The sequence below is a fragment of the Pteropus alecto genome, unplaced genomic scaffold (genome assembly GCF_000325575.1).
Source record: "Pteropus alecto unplaced genomic scaffold, ASM32557v1 scaffold5, whole genome shotgun sequence".
NCBI lineage: Eukaryota > Metazoa > Chordata > Mammalia > Chiroptera > Pteropodidae > Pteropus > Pteropus alecto.
Window position 1 is genome coordinate 9253674 of NW_006441953.1, and position 16703 is coordinate 9270376.

Genomic DNA, 16703 nt, shown 5'->3' on the forward strand with positions numbered 1-16703 from the left:
TGCCCAGGCCTGGGCAGTAAGAGGAGGAAGGGGTGCGGGCTGCGGTTCGGGCAGCTCCTTGGGGGAGGGGAACGTCAACGTGGGCGGGGCTGGGGGGGAGGGGCGCGGCGAACCTGACCAAGATTTTCGTTGTTCCCCGCCCCTTGAAACTGGGATATGGGGAATTCCTGGGGGTGGAAGTTTAGGAAGAGGTCCCTCTGCAGGGCTGGAAGGCGATCAGACAGCAGGCTTTGGTTTCGATTACTTGGTGTACCTGTCTATATCGTTCTAGAGCTTTGGAGAAACTCACCAAGAGTTCTCTTTTCCAGCGCTTGCAACAGTCTGATAACTATTGTGCTCCAGATATGGGTTTGTGTCATAGCAATTATGCTCCTCAACATTGGCCATAATCATCATTTTCCAATAGTGGAGTAATAGGAATTCGACAAAAGTAGATTCCTTACTCATCCCTCTAGTCTAGCCAATGTGTATTAAACTACTAAGTGCTGAGAATAACAATAATTTACTCAGCGCCTATATGCTAAACACAAATCTAAAGCACTTTACATGTGTTAACGCATAATCAGAGCAAAATAGCTAAGGTCTCTGCCCCCATGGAGCTCATGGTGGCCATGAGAAGACAAGGGTTACCTTAGTTTGTCTCAAAGTGCTGTGTAAATGAAATGTCCACCTGCCCTTGCCTCTTCAAGTAATGCATGTGTTGTTTACTTGAAGATTCGGTGTTTGCTACTCTGAGCTAGGATAGGAGTATGCTTTCTGAAAGGGTTAAATGTGGTCCTACACCCCCAACCCCCGAAATACCCTTTGCTCAGTTCATTTTCAGTATGTCTCCATGACGAAAATCCAATGCAAGCAAGTGGTCTGGAAGACTGATGAATAAAGTCATCAACAATAATAACATAACCAACTTGGGGCAGTAACCTGGAGTTGCTGGGAGATCTATTTAGGGATCTATTTTGTACACTTGGGGGAAGTGGTTAGAAAAGGCAACATAATGTAAAACAATGAAGCATTGACATGGACTGCTTGTTCAAAGGAAAGCGGAAGGGCTAATTTAAAACTGTCACAATCAGGAAGGAGATACATCACAAAATCTACCACGGAGGGCTCCAACCACAAAGCACAGGATATATTTTTTTATCAGAGCCACTTCGAAGAGACTCCCCATTCCACCTTTGCAATCACCATCTACTTGCATAAAGAAAAATTACTTCATTAGTATTGTGTGTAAGTACAAAAGACAGCTGTGTAAAACCGTAGCCTGAATTTTTGGAATTTGGTACTATTTTTCAGCCCTCGCTTGATTTTCAGTGTTAACTTTTGTGCATGTTAAGAGCAAATGACATTCTTCTCATAGTCCTTCCCCCCACCCAATTTGTTGTTCAGTTTTGGGATTTTAATTGGGTCGTTTTCTTTTGGGTTTATAGCAAGAAAGACTAGAAAATTGCAATCAAACCAGATTACAATTGCAATAAAACATGAATCCTTTTATTTTTCACTTTAAATGTATTGTTTGTACTGTCCTGAAATTTATTCTCTTTAATTTACCAATCAGTATTTTCAGTTTATTTGCTCCATCACCTAAATAAAAGCAAGTCAAATAAAACATCCCTTGTGATCTGGCACCTTGCTGCTGGCCTCAGCTTCTACCTTGCTTGCTTTCAGGCTGTTCCCCACACTGGACTCTTTTTTCTTCTGCCAATACGCCAAGAAATACTTGTCTGTGGAGCTTTTGCATGTCCCTCCGTCTGGAAGGCTCTTAGCTACTCACACAACTGTCTTTCTTTTCCTTCACTTCACCCTTCCTGACTATCCTATGTTAACCTGCAAACCCCTGACCTCCCCCTGCCGCCCCATTTCTCAGCACTTAGCACCACCTGACATATACATGTTATCTCTCTACTCCCACTGGAATGTTAGTTCCATGAGAGCAGAAACTTGTCTATTACTTACTGTATCTGCCACATAGTATTATATACCCAACAAATATCTTTTGAATGAATGAAGGACTTTACATAGGAAAGATAGCTTGTATTCTTTTTTGTGATGACCAGAGGGCTTTCATACAATTTATCTTATAACAGTCATATGAATTAGACATATTAATAAGATCTGAAATAGAGCCATTTTTAAAATTATGATTTGAAATGGCTGTTTTTAGTCTTTCATTCAGGCAATATTAAGGAACAGAATTTGAAGAAGGATTCACAGCTAAGAATTTTTGATGAGATCTTACAACTTGCCCATAAATGGATCCATAGAATCAGAGAGTAATGATGAATCAATAAATTCAGTCAAAGTCTTAATAATCAATAAATTCAGTCAAAGTTTCCCCTGAGATGGAATAATATAGCAGTAATAAGAAGTAAAATGAATGAACCTAAAACTTGATTACTCTACAGATAACTTGGTAAGTGGTGCTAATACAATGTCCTTTGTGAGTACGCAAATGATTTTAGTTGACAACAATCACTATTGTGAGGTTAATGTTTTCATCTGGTTAAACTGTGGTACTGATAGGTTGCAAGCAGAACTTAATCGTAATGTATAGATAGATGCCCTCAATAAAGAAATGGTTTGATTTTTTCATTTTCTGCTCTTATTATCAGTTGTGTGTGTCGGGGGGAGGGGAGGATTAAAGGCTTAAATACATAATGTTAAGTATCTATGGTCAAAATCTGGATCACAGAAATGAGATCTCTTTTAGAGGATTTAAGATTACTTGGAACAGTACTGCTGCTCTCCATGTTTTGACACGAAACAGCCGTCATTAAAATACAGAGCTTTAAAAGGTGTGAGCAGATCATCATATCCCTGAAAGAAGAATCGCCAGGTTGGGAGAGACAGGTGGCAAAGTAAACACAATCCAAAATTTGTCTCCTTGAAGTTCACCTGAGATTCTCACTCTGGTTTCTTTTGGTTCCCCAAGGTAACTTGTTCCCTTTTTTAACTTGGTTTTTTTTTTTTTTTTTAAATTTACTTGCTTTTCTTCACTACAGCCAAGTTAATCTAGATTTTTTTAAAACGAATGTTACTAAAGTCTAAAGGAGATTAAAGAAATGAAATTATTATGGAAAATATAAGCAACATCCATAACTCCATTCATTTGGTCAGCTACTCTTCTACAGTTTTTATTATTCCAGGAACAAACTTCCATCCCCAAAGGGCAGGCGTAAATTTGCAGGCAATCTGCCTAGTTTCCTTCCCTCTTGGCTCCCTTTCTTACACCACATGATAAGGTCACTTTTCTGTCTTTCGCATGGGAGCCATCAAGCTTGTTTTAATCACAACCAAGGCTAAAAGCCTCATTTGTACTCCTGTTCAATTCTTACTTCTGGTCAGAGGCAAGCGGTATAGTCCTAGTCCAATTACAGAGCTTTGGAGATTGACACAGTGCCCTTTCTTCAAGTGGAACTCTACACATGGAGGAAACGTCTTCACAAGCCCCCTGTCAGGCCACTCTTTTCAATGCCCATAGCATACACAATTATGTCTAAAATAAATTCTGTTCACAGAAACAGGTGACCTAGATCTTAGGAACTGGAATCTTTCCAAAGGCCTTTAGGGAGGCTCCTCTCAGGGATAGGCGCCTGGCAGTGCTTGGCAGCAGGGAGAGCAGAGTCAGGCACTGACTGCCTGAGGGTTTTTGCTGGAGGATGCTCTAGTTCTGAGAAGGAAGCACTGGGGCCAGGGCAGCCCTGTGGAGAGAGATGCCCTGCCAGCAGCAGGCAAACAGTGGCCTTTGAAGCACAGAGCCACGGTCATGCTTTAGTAGAGGTGGCAAACTTGGCACCTGTCTGAGTCAGGAGGGGCTCTTAGGAGACCTCACTAGCAGTGCTATTCAGTAAACAGACAGAGGGATAAGAAATAACTTGTGTAAAGTCATCCATGAAGTCAGCAGCAGGACCAGGATGGGTCTGTCCACCCACAGTCCAGGGCATATCACCATATTACACGCGGCCTTGTCAACCCAGTCCTGATCAGAGACCTAATAATGCCGTCCTCCAAAAGTCTGCTTGGCACCACCCACGGAAGAGCTGTGGCCTCTGGCAGGCAGGGCAGCGGTCCCCCAACTCATGGGCTGTGAATGGGAGGGCCCTGGGCCTCAAGGGAGTTGCCCCACATCCCTACCTGCAGCCTACAACCATTCAGTGAGGCCAAGTGAGGCTTGGGCTCATGCTGTGTGCTTACTGATCATGATGGGGGGAGGGGTTGACCTCAGCTTCTAGGGGACTGTCACTGTGGAGGCCAAAATGACATAACTGAGATAAGGTGAATAAGTGACAAATTAAACCAACTTTTTACAAAACAAAACAACAAACAACAACAACGACGATGATGACGAGGAAACCGCCCTACATGGTACTGCAACATGGTAAAGGAGTGTGGGCCTGTCTCCACCCACCCATTTATAAGCAGGCCTCCTATTACAAGGCCACACTCTCTGACTGGCAAAAGCGACCTTCTGTAAAATGAATTTAAACACTTCCTGCCAGTCTCCCTAAACTTTCTTGAATACAAACTTAATTCTGTTCACGCCCCCAGGACCCAACTTAACGCACTTCAGTGCCTCTCTGTTGCCTTCGCGGTTAAGTTCGAACGTCTTAGCATGGTCATAGATCCTTTACAATCTGACCCCTCTCTACCTCTCCTGGCCTGTGCCCATCTGGGACAATTTGCACTGTCCAGAATGAATCATTTCTGTCATAGTTATTCCTTTAAATATGTTTCCTCCATCTAGACAGCCCTGCCTTTCCAATCTTTGCTTGTGTAAGTCCCTCAAGATTCAACTCAAGGGTCACTTCCTCTGGCAATCTTTATCCTGAAATTTCCAGGCTAAGCATGTTCCTCTTCTGAGCTCCTGTAGTACCCTCCATGCCCCTCTATTGTAGCAGGTAGTTGATAGGCTGCGAACTTTGGCTAACCTGTCTGTCTCCCTGACCAGCTGAGAGGTCTGTGATGGCAGGTTCATCAATATTTGTTGAATGAATGAATGAATGAAAAATCATCCCTCACCTATAAAGCCCTGAGAAATAACAACTGTTAAAGTATGGTCATTTTCTGCCCTGAGCATCATAGGGATGAACACAAACTACTTGTATTTATTTCCATGCATTAAAAAAAAAAAAAAAAAACTTCCAGTATTTCAATATACTTGCTTTGAAAAAAATGAAAATTGCAAGACCACATATTGATGTTCATTTTTACAAATTAAAAGATGTTCCAAGACATATCTCCATATCTGATATATTACTTCCTGATTCACTAACAGATAAGGACCATTCAATCTGGCTTTCATTTTAATGTTCTCAGAAAATGTTTATTACCATTCTATAAAGTTAAGCACTCAAGTTTGTCATTGTACTGATAGTGTTCTTTATTGAATACCCATTCAGTAACATTTTCCAAGTGTTATGAAGAGACCTATGAAGACACAGTGCTACTTGTTATGGGGGAGAGAATAAACAAAGATGAATCAGACCGATATGTAAACTGAAAAGTTATTATCAATCATTATACTTCCTCTTCCTCCTCCATTTTGTTCATCTTTTCAAAAGCACACATCCCTCTGTGTTCACACTTGCATTCTATATTCAGTGACTATACTTAGCGCAGAATTGTTGAGGAAAGATTCTGGCTGAGTAACAAGCAGCTGACCTGAGATAGAAAAACAATGGATGAATACAAGGCGGCATGTACCATACACATTCGAAGACATTCAGTCAATGGTCTAAGCAGTAAAGAGAAAGAAAAAGAAGCATTTCATTCTCCTCCCCTCTACCCCCAAGAAAATCAAGAAACAGTGTTCCTTATAGATTACTGCATAAAGAGACAAAAAAGCACAATTGAAACATTCTTCGTGATGCTAACATACAACAACCTTTGACTCTTTGGGAAATTGAGTAAAATCAGTTGCTCAGAGTCTGAAAGCATTAGGTCCAATAGGTCCAGTATCAGATAAAAAGAACTGGCTGCAACAAGAGGGCTCTTCTGAATCTAAGTAATACTATTTCTTGATTTTCTTGGGGATGTAAGAGAGGAGAATGGCATGCATTCATAATTTGATATTGAAATGCCTTCCTGTTGCAGCCAGTTCTTTTTATCTGAGACTGGACCTATATGGCACTGAATACTTTCAGAATGAGCAATTGATTTTACTCAATTTCATAGAGTCAGGTTGTTAAACTCTAGGAGCACAAAGAATGTTTTGATTGTGCTTTTCTGTCTATATATAGAATTAACATGATGATGCATTTTCATGTCAAATTACTTGTCAGAAGCTTTGTTCCCAGTGACTGAAGTGCTACAGTGGTCCTAGGAGTCCATTCTGGGGTGGTTTCCCTTGTTGGCCCCCCTCCCTCACCACCAGCACTTCCTTATCTTTGAGTAACTTGGCTGGGAAGACAAGCCTGCTTCATATTCCTTTCAAGGAAAGTGGTTCCAATGGATTCTTTCCTGCATGGTCTGCTATCTCAGTGTAGTGGATTTTGTTAGTGAAAACAGACTCTGCCCTTCTTGCCCCAGGTGATCAGGTAGTGACAGTGTAGGTAGAGCAGCCATGCATTTGCTGCATAGGAGAAGGCTAGTGTGTGAACTCTGCGCAGACAATGTCCTGAGCACAGTGGTGGCAGATTAAACCAGATGTTCCCCAGAGGGGAGGTAAACAAAGAGAAAGCAGCTCAGTGAACCATAGTCTGTGGTCTGAGCAATGCCGAGCAACTTTTCTGGTTCACCGAAGGGCTGGCTGTATTTCCCAAGTTGGCCTGGCTGACTTGGCTGCTAAAAGGGTGACCCTCTGTGTGCCCTCATGCCCTGGGTTTCTTTGCAACACTCTCACCACAGCAACGGAAGGAAAGCAGGGACAACGCCATGTTCTCCAGCTGGCCTGACCTGAGGCTCTTTCTGGAATTTTCTTCAATTAAGTTCAAGCTCTGTCCAGATGCCCAGCCTCGGAAACAACATCCCAGCCCCTTTCTCAATCATCTCTGTTTTTAAAACAGCAAAAAGCCTGTGCAGAGAGAGAAAGAGAAAGAGAGAGAGAGAGGGGGAGGGAGGGAGAGAGAGAGAGAGAGAGAGAGAGAGGAAGGAAGGAGAGAGAGAGGAGAGAGAGAGAGAGAGAGAGAATGAATGAGAGAGAATGTTTATTGAATTATAATTTACCTCCAGGAAAATCCATTCATTTTAGTGCACAGTTTTAGAGCTTTGACTGAGGCTTATATCACCAAGATATAATCAAGATTTAAAACATTTCCATCACCTTAAAAACTCCCTCATGCCCTTCTGTAGTCAACCCTCCCTACCACCAGGCCCTGGCAATCACTAATGTGTTTTCTGTCCCTGTAGTTTTGCCTTTTCCCTGGTGGAATGATACAAGGCCGTCTTTAACATCCTTATTTAAAACAACAACTCTCTGTAACCACATCATTTTTTGCCTTATTTTTTTTTTTCAGAACACTTAATATTATCTGAAAATAAGCTATCGTCATTATTTGATTCTTGTCTGTCACTGAAATGTACACTCCCACTAGAATGTGAGTGCAGGGACTTTGCTTCATTTGCTACTTCATCTCCAGGGTTCAGAACACTGCCTATTCAGTAAATATTTGTAGAACAAGCTACAAAATGAATGAGGACATTGGAAATTCCCCAAATCCTCTCCATATGTCGGCAGACCTCAGAAACAAGAGATGATTTCCCCCCACAAAATGTGTTTGTTAATCCAAGCACCACCGTGCTGCCAAAGTAGATGGTTTTTCTGCAAGTAACACAATTAAAAGTTATTAGGCTGATTCAGGTTATGAATCGTCTTTTAAAGTCACTTTCTGGATGATTAGGTTACCTAGACTAGAACTGTTCTTAAGTGAGTCAAATGGAAATAATGATAGTAACTATTTCCTAGGGTTGTTTTGAGGATTAAAAGACTTAATGTAAATGAAGTGTTCAGCTCAGTGGTTCTCAACTGGGAGCTATTCTGCCCCCACAGGAACATCTAGTTATCTCTGGAGACATTTTCTTTTGTTGCTGCTGGCGTCTGCTGCTAAACATCCTACAATGCACAGGACAGCCCCCTAGAAACAAAGAATTATCTAGACCAAAATGTCAGTAATTATCTAGGCCACCTGTGAGATACCCTGAGTTAGAACAGTGTCTGGCACATAGTAAGGGCTATATTTGTATTTGCCATTATTATTTTATAAGCGACTTTTCTTGTCAAATGTTATCACACATTTTGAGGATGGAGTCTCAGTCAGACTTTGAGTTCCAAGCCTAGGTTTACCCTTTACGAACTATGTCATTACTTGACTTCTCTATGCTTCACATTTTTTGCCTATAAAATTGGAATAACAATTTTAGTAACTCCCTCAGAGAGTTGATGGGGGATTGAATAAAATAATCCATATGAAACATTCAATACTGTGCAGTAGCACATAGTAAATGTTCAATAATGTCATCCATCATTGCTGTTGTTATCCCCCAAAAGATCTCTCCATAGGATATAGTGAAGGGGCTGGGGCTAGTTACAATAAGAAAAAAAAAGAAGAAAATACATTGCTCATATAAAGTATATATGACAAGTATGTATTTCATATAATAGGAGATCACTACATAGAAGTTAAATACAACCATCATTTTAAGGCTGCTTACTTATTATCTCTTAAAAGTGCATTCCTCTTGCTTTCCTGGTAGAGCAGCTCCTAGAAATGAAGGATTTTTTAATTTTAAAAATTCAGTCAAGACTTTTAGTCTTGATTAGAAATATAGATACATTAAAGTATTATGAGAACCTGAATCTGAAATATGAAATATAAGACTTAGGAAAGTTAAAACTAAGGCACTAATGCAATAGTAACGACCCCTGTGTTTTAGATTTATTAATCTCTCATTTCTTTATTGAGGTCGGAAGGAGAAACCCATAGTGGGTGAGTAATTGCGGATTTGTAGCCATTCTCCATTTAGAATCTAATATTTGTGAAGGTGCTCTGGAAATTGTAAAACAGAACTATGCAAATGTGGACCGTTACCATTATTATCAACTCTAACAAGTTATTAGAGAGTCAGATGTTTCCATTTTAGGGAGATGGCCAGGCTTCCCACTTTGTTAGTATGCATTCCAGACACCGAAAATCTGACTGCAAGTAAAATTTGCATTTTAGAATAAACGACTTGGTAAAGTGTGAATTATTTGGTATAATATAAATACAGTGAGGAAGAACTGTATTTCTCAGCGTAAATTTCTCAACGCAAGTACATAATCTAACATATTTTACATTCTGTCATATAATATTTGGGGAGGATAACCCCACCATACACAAAATGAAATAGGAATAGGACAACCTGGAAAAAACATTTGCAACATACATGGCAAAGGACACATATTCCTTAAGAGAAAAAGGCCTATAAAGCAACAAGGATATGAATGATCCAATAAAAGACATGAACAGGCAATTCGTGAGAGAAGAAATTCAGACTGCCAGCAAATATGAGAAATGTTCAGACTTACTAGCAATCAAAGAAATGTCAATTAAAAAGACAAGTTTTTTTTTTTTTTTTTTTCCTTTCAAATTGAGAAAGGTTAAAATAATAAAATGACCAGTGCTAGTTTGGTGATATGCAGGCACTCTCATACACTTTTGGTAGAGTGTATGTTGACACAACTTTTCTGGGGGACAGTTTTGTGTGTGTGAATTAACTACTTCAAAAATCTTTGTACTGTTTGTGCCAGTAATTCTACTCAATCAGACTTATGCAAAAATTTATGTGTATTAATATTCATATCGAGGTATTATATAACAACTTTTAAATTACGTAATTGGAGTATGGTTAAATGAATTACGATGTATCTATGGACCATTAGCAATCAAATGACATCTTTAGAAATAAGTTATAAGCTGCAGAGTCTTCATGTTTGGCTGATGGAGAGGCGATGGCACAGAAGTATGAAAGAAAGGAGAGCACAAATGCAAGGAGGCACATCAGAGGAAGAGCACCAGGTATCAAGGAGACCCCTTGCCCACTTCTGAGCTCTGGGGAGTTGCCTTGGCTTCCCACAGTGCCTCAGGGTAAATATCCATATTAAATTCTAACAAAGTCACACACTTGATGGTTTAGAGCTTGTTACATCTCTGTCCTTCTTCATTAATAAATCGAAGCCACAAATAGCATTGTTAAAGAAAATGTTTTATACACCACTAGATGCTTGTCTAGGCCGGGCTTATTTGTTTCCAATTATTCTGTTGTTTCAATTCTAGCTTCAAAATTAAAACTAAAAGTTAAATAAAATCAAGAGTTAGCACAATTTATGTTTATTTATTTCTAAGACACTATCAATTTAAGTTGGATGACCCACAGGAAACTGCAGCTTAATAATTAAATTTTAGTGATTGTTGGTGTTTAAAATTAAAATATTTAATGATGTACTTTACACAGCAATTTCAGTTATAAAACATTTTAGTAGATGAATTATGATAGTCGGAAAAAATGAGATATTTTAACTTTTTAATTTTAATCCTTGCCATTGAATCTTGGAGGATTTGACCCAGAGGGTATTCAGAACTTGTCATTAGCTATTGTTCTGCTAACACTTTAAGCAGTTAGTAACTGTAGTCAGAAAGATCAAAAGTATTTACAAAAATTAAATTTAAATAGAATAGAACAATTGTGAATGATAAAAGATTCCTGACATACCTGAGAATATATCATAATTTTCTCATGATTTACTAAATCAGAGATGACATAATGGTGTTCAGCAAGTGGATTTCAGGCCAGCTGTGAGACACTGATCTCCTATATCCTCAAAGTAGCCAGTAGACTGGTCTCCTGACATCCACCATCTGTACAGTGCCAGAGAAACCAGATGCAGAGCACTTGAGTCAGCCCCTCACCGACAAAGGACCCGGGGAACTGCTAGGGAAGTTTGTCTTCCAGGTGTTCAAGAACAGGATAAGCAGCTCGAGGTCATATTGGGTGGTAGGGGATGGGAAACGGAGAAGCTGGTCTGCAAGAAATACCACCACAAAGGAAACTCACGAATCAGTAAAATTTGATATGGACAAAAGAATTAATAAATGATCCAAAGCATTGTTTTTCACAGAAAAGAATAGATACTATTAAAACCAACATCAGTAAAATCAAAATTCAGGTTGAAAAACATAGAAGTGGTTTAACTGCCTTTTAAAGAAAAATTGATCAAGGAATTAAACTGACTTAATAGTGTTATAAAAAGTAAAAACTTTCTTGGTTAATTTCATTTCCATCAATAGGGATGGAATGTTCGTATTCATAAATAAGAGTTAGAATGGCTGAGGGAATCAAAACAGGGTCAAAATAAGAAGTAGAAGGTCCACTGGCTTCGTGACACCTGTAAGATGGAGAAAAATTAAGGACCAGGGACTCCCACCGTTTCCCACCAGCATCTCTACTGAAGACGAAGCTGGATCTGTATTCCAAAATATCTCAGTTCAGTAAGCAGTGCAAGCAATTACTCTCATCAATTCTTCTCTTTGAATGATTCTTGATGTTGTTTATAAAATAAGTCTCATGTTTGAAGCCCTACTCCCATTTTGACTATTCTTAGGCTCAGGTCTTAAAGTCTCTTAACCCATAACTCCCAGCTGTCTATTAAATTGCCACACTCAATTAGAAGGAAAGACAATTAATACATACTCACAGTATATTTACACAATGTATTAAATATATCCCTGCCTCCTACTCCCCACTCACCCATTGTTCCATAAAGCCCAGGGTTGGGTGGGTAAGAACAAGAAATTAGATAAATGAAAACAGATTGGTGGTGGGAGTACAAGAGGGAGTGAGCAGGGAGAAAACGGAGATATCCGGTACCATTTTTTTTAAAAAAACAGAAAACAAGAACAAAGGAATAAAAATATTTGTTTGCACATATTATTTATTCACCAAGAAATTTCCCTACCCTTCATTTATATTCTAAAACAAAGTACTTTATTTCATTGGGATTTTCATAATGAAAGATCTTTCTTTGAAATGAGAACTGAAAATGTGGATTCTGTAACAAGAAGCAGATAGGCATATTGATAATGAGTCTCATTCTACTACTTTTATACAGGGAAGTAAAATAGAACTAAAATTTGACATGTGTCCTTAGTTTATTCTTACATTTTATACTGTTCACTGTCTTCTAGACATACCATTTTCAGAACCCTAGAATCTAGCACAGTGCCTGTCTGGCATTTAAAAGCAGTCAACAATCATTTTAATAAGTGAATGAACAATGTCCATACGACCTGGACACTGCTGACATTCAATCACTTTATATTTGGTGAGTACATTGTGGGTTTATATTTACTCATACATATTGGTAAACAAGGGAAAATAACTTCAAATTTAGAAGATGACAGACCCCTTTGCTTCTTGAGATCATTTCTTTATCTTGTTTAGAAGAGAGTTTGAAAGTGCTTTTTCAAGGATACTTTACTTAATGCCAAGTGCCTCAAAATGAAGAAGTCTCAGTTCAAGACCTCTTTTTTTTTTTTAAGATTTACCCAAAAGGAAGTATGAGGTAAACTGCGTAAACTTAAAGTACTGCAGAAATGAAACTTAAAGCAGGAAGAAACAAGCCATCAATATACTAGATGAGAACACATGCGTCATGTGAATAGAAATGACAAAAACAGCCCTCCTTAAATTACTTTTAGCAATAGTGATCACATTCATTTTAATTTTGCCGGATTATTTCAAAACACCAAAAGGTGAGTATATAATCATAATTTATCTTTTCTTTTTCTAATTTTAAAAATTATAATAGCTATCAGTTACAGGAAATGTCTTCATTTTGAATACATGCTGCATGTGCCGAAGCTCTATGTCGGCAAAGCTAATAAAATGAGATTACAATTTCAGTTGACTGTTACATAGCACAGCAACCTTATTCACAGTACTTAATTATTATAGCATTCAATAATGAAATGAAAAATGTAAAGAAGTATTTACAATCTGCGGCCTAGATTTCAAAAATTGAGTTTACAATATTCTCATCACATGATTTTGCTCTTTGAAATAGTTTCCTTCAAAAACAGTTTTAAATATGCTTTTATAATCTGGAATTATTTTATAAAGAAAATAACACTTATTATGTTAAAAATGCTTGAATTCCCTTCATCATGACTATTTCACACAATAATTTACTACTGTTTTTTGAAAAAAAATGTATTTTAAAAATACAATTAGAGTAAGATGAATGCAAATTTAAGCAGGCGTATGTGTGAGAAAATTTGTAACTAAAGAAAAATTGAACAAAGTGAACTGTGGGTATTTCAGAGAATTATGTTATGATTGCTGAAATCTAGGGTAAGAAAATAAATAGATGTAAATTTAAACACTTTTATATGTCAGTAAGAGAATTGAAAACATTAATGTTATTGTTTGGATATCAATCATGCTCCCTAATATCTAATAAGATAAACTAAAAAAAATGCTGTATTCTATCATTAAAAAGTTATATGAATTTGATTAAAATTAGGGAAAATCTTATGTTTGATGACTTGCTGCAATAATTATTGTTGCATATAAATAATACTAAGTGACCAGATAAAAACATCTTTGCTAATCACATTTGATGACATATTGCAGTGAATACTTAATGTTGCACATACATGATGCTAAATAGCCAGATAAAAATATTTTTGATAAATAAATACCATGACTGTGCAATTTTGTGGACAATTGAATTTTTCAAATATCTCTTTTTTCTGGCATTATGTTGCTTAGATTAAACTATCAAAGCATATATTTTTAATTCTTGATTTCACTGAGTGAAAATATAAAGAAAATAGTTAGAATTGACTAGAGATAACCTATTTAAAATTATAAGCTATTGTGGGCTGAGAGTAAGTTCATTTAGTTGTTATCTTAGGTAGGTCGTGTAAATATACCTAGCACCTTCAAAAAATCAGGTTGGATCTATTAAAAACTAGATAACCTGCCTAAAAAAGATTTAATAAACTATTTGCTAAATATTGGTTAGTATTTATGAGAACTGCTGACTACCAGCACTGATAATAATTTTGTTCTCTTAGTTTTATAACTGATTATAACCTTCCCCAAACTACCTTTACTGCCACCACAAACTTAAAGTAGCCATTTCTTTTTTCTTGCTTCAAGAACAGTATAGATATTTCCTTGGACTCTTTGTAGTGATGGACTTACTTGGGAATTTTATTTCAAAGGAATCTTCCTTGAGGCCAACAAACGAAAATGTTTGAAAACCACCATCTTATCAGGATGTCATTTAGTGGTAGAAGGAATTTTGCACAGTGCCTTAAACAAAAATTGATTACTGGACAAAATATTTTACACATACAATAGTGGAATAATAATGTATTATACATACAATAGTGTAATGATGCTTTCTATCTTATAATTGTTTATGGATCACCAGGAATAAGTTAATATCATTTCATTTTATACAGTCCTGTATTGATTAAACTAAGGGTACATAATTGTTTTGGTTTTTTTAGTAATTTTTTAAAATTAAATTTATTGGAGTGGCACTGGTTAATAAAATTATATAGGTTTCAAGTGTGCAATTCTATAATACATCATCTCTATACTGCATCATGTGTTCACCACCCAGAGTCAAATCTGTTTGTCACCATATACTTGACAGCCTTTACCCTCTTCTACTTCCTTCTTACCCTCCTTAGTAATTTTTAAATCACAATAATAGTTGCCTTATGACATGAGTTGACTCGTTAACCAGTATATTTCACAAAATAAAATACCTGGTAAAATTACTTAGATTATAAGCTAAGAATGTTCTAGACATGCTAAAATTAATCTTGAGATTTCCTTATATAGTCTCACCCTCCCTATCAGTTCCTTGTGTCTTTTACCCCATTTTTTCCTATGTTCTATTCACTTTAATTTCTAAGATAAATATTATAAATGACTTTTACTTATAAATTATTCACTGATACACTGTCTTTGACACATCAGGTGAATTCAAAAGGAAACTTAATAAGGAATAATGTATTCAAGGAGTTTAATAGATTTGATTTCAAAATAATAAACCCTCTGAAGTCCCAAGTTAAAAATAGAGCACTGTGTTGGATCATTTTCATCAAGAATGTATCTGAGTCTCTGAATAATCATTACTTGGAATATTCAATTATCATAATTACACAGTATAAACTATTCTAACTTTACCAAAGAAGAGGAACTTTAACAGTGTTTGGGAGTTTTAATGAGTTTGCATTGGATTTGCACTGGCAAGAGAGCTTATTCTAATACTTTCAGTTTATTCAAAAGGCAGCTTATTCTAAGATACAGTAATTAATATAATGATTTGATACAATTATATTGCATGAAGATAATGGAGATGTAAAAGATAATGGATATTTTTTGATTCAGAGCTTAATGCAATTAAAGGATATGGGTTGCCCCAAACAAGAGACTTTAGCAATCTGCTTTTGTTGGACTTACAGTGTTTAAGAAAGAGGGATCTGGTTAACTCACTTAATTTCAGTGATCTTTTATTTACTTATTCTTTCACTTATGAATAATGTATTCCTATGCTAGGAACCCAGAGCTATGAAAATGAAAGGTGATTCTTCCTTTGAGGAGTTTTCAGTCAGGGGGAAGACTGACTCATAAATAATTAAATATGATATTGTAATTACTAAAATAGCAATGTAAAAATGTAGGATGGGCATTTAAAAGTTGCTCCCAGGCCTGTCCTTCCATTTTTGTTGCAAAGAGAAATAACTGTCAGAGTTCTGATGATCACCTAATATTACTTCTTACTTGTTCGACGAAGCACATGCTAAGAAAAGCAATTATTATTGATTTTCAAATAAAATGCACTAATATAAATATCTCAGAAATTCTTGAAACTAGGAACTGTAATGGGTTATACAAGTGTATTCCGGATTATTTGAGGTGACACATGACAGGAATAGCACTGATGAAAACACCTCAAACCTAATTTTATGTAGCTGTTTTGACTTTTTCACTTACTTTTAAGAGCCAAACTGACATAAACTATGTTTACCAGCTTTTGTTTCCCCTTCCATTTTACACTTTCTGATGGAAATGGTAATATAATGAGCAGTGCAATTGAAGGAAACAAAGGATAAAGGAACTTTACCTACGAACTATAAGATAAATCTTGAAGTATACAAGCGTATGTGCACATTACCTATGTCTATAGTATAAAAAAGTGTTATTAAGGGTAACTACAATTAATTTGCCTGAAAGTGTTATCCTAGTTCTCAAAAATGGGCATTTTATTTTCCTCATATCGACTGGCTCATTAAAAACTGAATCAGTAGTAAGGTTTGAGATACAGTTTTATGACTTTAAAAATTTTTTAAATTTAATAAATTCTTATACATTTACTAGGTACTACACCAAGTATTTTTACATATAATAATTCATTAAATATTTCAGCTCATACATGATTAAGTATCATTCTCAAGAGTATCCTAAAAATCTTCAAAAAGAAGAAATAAAACTAGATAAATAAATTAATTTTGTTATCAGATTTTATTTCTTACTAAATCCTCTGAATCTTTATAGTTTCAAAATGGCTACTAATGGACAAATATTTTTTACACGCACTGGCAAAAAACACTGCTGAGTATAATGTTTTTTTGCTACTTTGGCAGAACTGGCCTTATTCTCTCAACTATTAGATTATGATACCAACAACCCTTGCTTGGGCCACTTTC

At 36.7% G+C, this 16703-nt stretch overlaps 1 protein-coding gene across 1 annotated transcript in view; it reads left to right on the forward strand.

Moving 5' to 3' along the window:
* The first annotated feature begins 12614 nt into the window (after positions 1–12614).
* Positions 12615–16703, forward strand: part of TMEM156 (transmembrane protein 156) — a 29785-nt gene continuing 25696 nt past the window's right edge. The window contains exon 1 of the mRNA XM_006918928.2: positions 12615–12725. Coding sequence (XP_006918990.1) covers positions 12638–12725 — 88 coding nt within the window. The 5' untranslated portion in view covers positions 12615–12637. The remainder of the gene's footprint in view (positions 12726–16703) is intronic.